General features: G+C 43.9%; 1 protein-coding gene across 1 annotated transcript in view; it reads right to left on the bottom strand. All coding sequences in view use genetic code 11, as the record gives it.

Annotated features, from left to right (window-relative positions):
* Nucleotides 1-904: 904 nt before the first annotated feature.
* EGR_09426 (hypothetical protein) overlaps nt 905-1894 on the bottom strand; it is a gene marked incomplete at both ends in the record, with an annotated part of 5214 nt that continues 4224 nt past the window's right edge. Inside the window, 2 exons of the mRNA XM_024498675.1 lie at nt 905-1017; nt 1058-1143. Of these exons, the coding sequence (XP_024346909.1) occupies nt 905-1017; nt 1058-1143 (199 nt within the window). The remainder of the gene's footprint in view (nt 1018-1057; nt 1144-1894) is intronic.

Genomic DNA, 1894 nt, shown 5'->3' with positions numbered 1-1894 from the left:
TGCAGCCACTGGAGACATCCACGAATTTTGCCATTCTGACACCTCAAAGAAGATCTTAACAACAGGATGCAATTTCAGCGACAGAGTATGTGGAGAACATTGGGAAGCTTTCACAATGTCTGCCATTTCTGTCTTGTGATCACCTTTGCCTGGTGATTTACGCATTCGTTAGGCTGGAATGACAGTTGCCACCCTGGGGTGCAGTTGACTCCAAAACCTTTGAACTGCAACAAAGGGAGACAGCACTCTGCCATACACTACGCGTGGCTGACAGGTGAGCCGGGGCTACAAACTCATCGCTTTTGGGATGCATACTCAGTTTGCAAATAAGCCTATCTACCACAGAGGCGTCTGTGAGTGGTCTAAAAAGCAAACAACGGCCGTATTGGTGTGAGTAGTGCAAGGCGCTCCGAACGTCAAGTCGAATACAGCCATGACCATGGAAAAGTAAGGAAGGATCCTGTAACCGATCGCCACCAACTATGGACGAATAAGTAAAGGGAATGCAAGAGAGCTGAATGTGAGTGCTGGATTCATCTAATTCTTCATTATTGCAAGTCCACACTTCAGTTGAATGTTGCAAATAGGAGACTAGACAGGGAAAAATGGATGGAGGCACTTGTCTGTAACAAGTAATCACAACAACCCTGGATGAACAACTCATCTAACAATAGTAAAACGACTTTCCATTTATTTCCAGCAGTAATTAGGCATAGCTATGCACTTAACCATTGATGATTACCTCGAAAAGCCGCTTTCGCAAGTGAGTGAATTCTCCCCCACTTTGCAAAGGGCATTCTACTAAATAACAGCTGGCCTTCCTCCATCAACGGCATGGTGTCGTTTCCTCGGAAAATGCTCACTTGCCATTTCATAAAACAACTACCAATAATGCAGCCGGCAATCATTTGGGACAAACTTGTAAATATAACATTTCTCCTTCATCAATTGTAGTTACTGGAGTTCGAAAAGCATTTGCAACTTCTCGTTGATGACTAATAGTTTGTCTACCACCACCTTGTTATTGACTCCAATTTTCGAAGATGCTGCAAATTACCTTCAGCCATGCCAGCAAATTCTCCGCTGACCAAGAACCAGAAATGCAGGCGGAAATAACAGGAAAAACAGTCACATAATGACATACTAGGCAAAGGCAAAATAACACCAACCAGTTGCAGAACATCCTGGACATTGTACACACACAATGTAACAGTCCCCACCAGCTGTTTGACACATTCGCCATACAGAAACCAGGAACACCGATGAAACGAACCATCGGCCACTTCCGAGGTGAACTTACACCAGTGCTTTCAACAGCATCGGATTTGCAAAACTCGTAAGGATCGTGCTTTCCAATCTTCAATCGTTTAAACAATCAACCGCTATAGAAAAAAATAACCACCCGTACAGCTGCTCAAGAGACGATGCGCCAAAGTAGCCAACTATCGTAATCGTAATTATACTAAACAACTAAGTAGTATATCCGCGTCTTCAAAGAACAAGTGGTCACTGCATTTAAGATGCTAGCAGCGTACTACCCTCGGGTCGCAGTAGGTGGGTGGTTGGGGAGATGGATAAACGCATCAGAAGTGCATGAATGCATGAATGGGGCCAGAATGAATGAATCGACAAGTAATACCCCCGGAATGGACGGATCTAAGACCAATATGCAAATCAATGCGTTCAAGGTAGAAAGTTGAGGCGACTGACAAATGCTTCCAGGATCGGTTAATAAACACTTGAGCAAATAGCACTAGAAAGTACTAGTAAATGCGAGTGTTCGAGTTCAGTGAATGAGCAAAGCCAAAACTAATGAATGGGTGGATGTATCTGCAATAAATCGGCGGATGCCTGAATGGACGAATAAACGAATAAGTGGATGAACGGACGAATC

The sequence above is a fragment of the Echinococcus granulosus genome (assembly GCF_000524195.1).
Source record: "Echinococcus granulosus chromosome Unknown EG_S00147, whole genome shotgun sequence".
In the NCBI taxonomy this organism is placed as follows: Eukaryota; Metazoa; Platyhelminthes; class Cestoda; order Cyclophyllidea; family Taeniidae; genus Echinococcus; species Echinococcus granulosus.
Note: the sequence above shows the minus strand (reverse complement) of the source record. Positions and strands in the feature narration are given on the sequence as shown.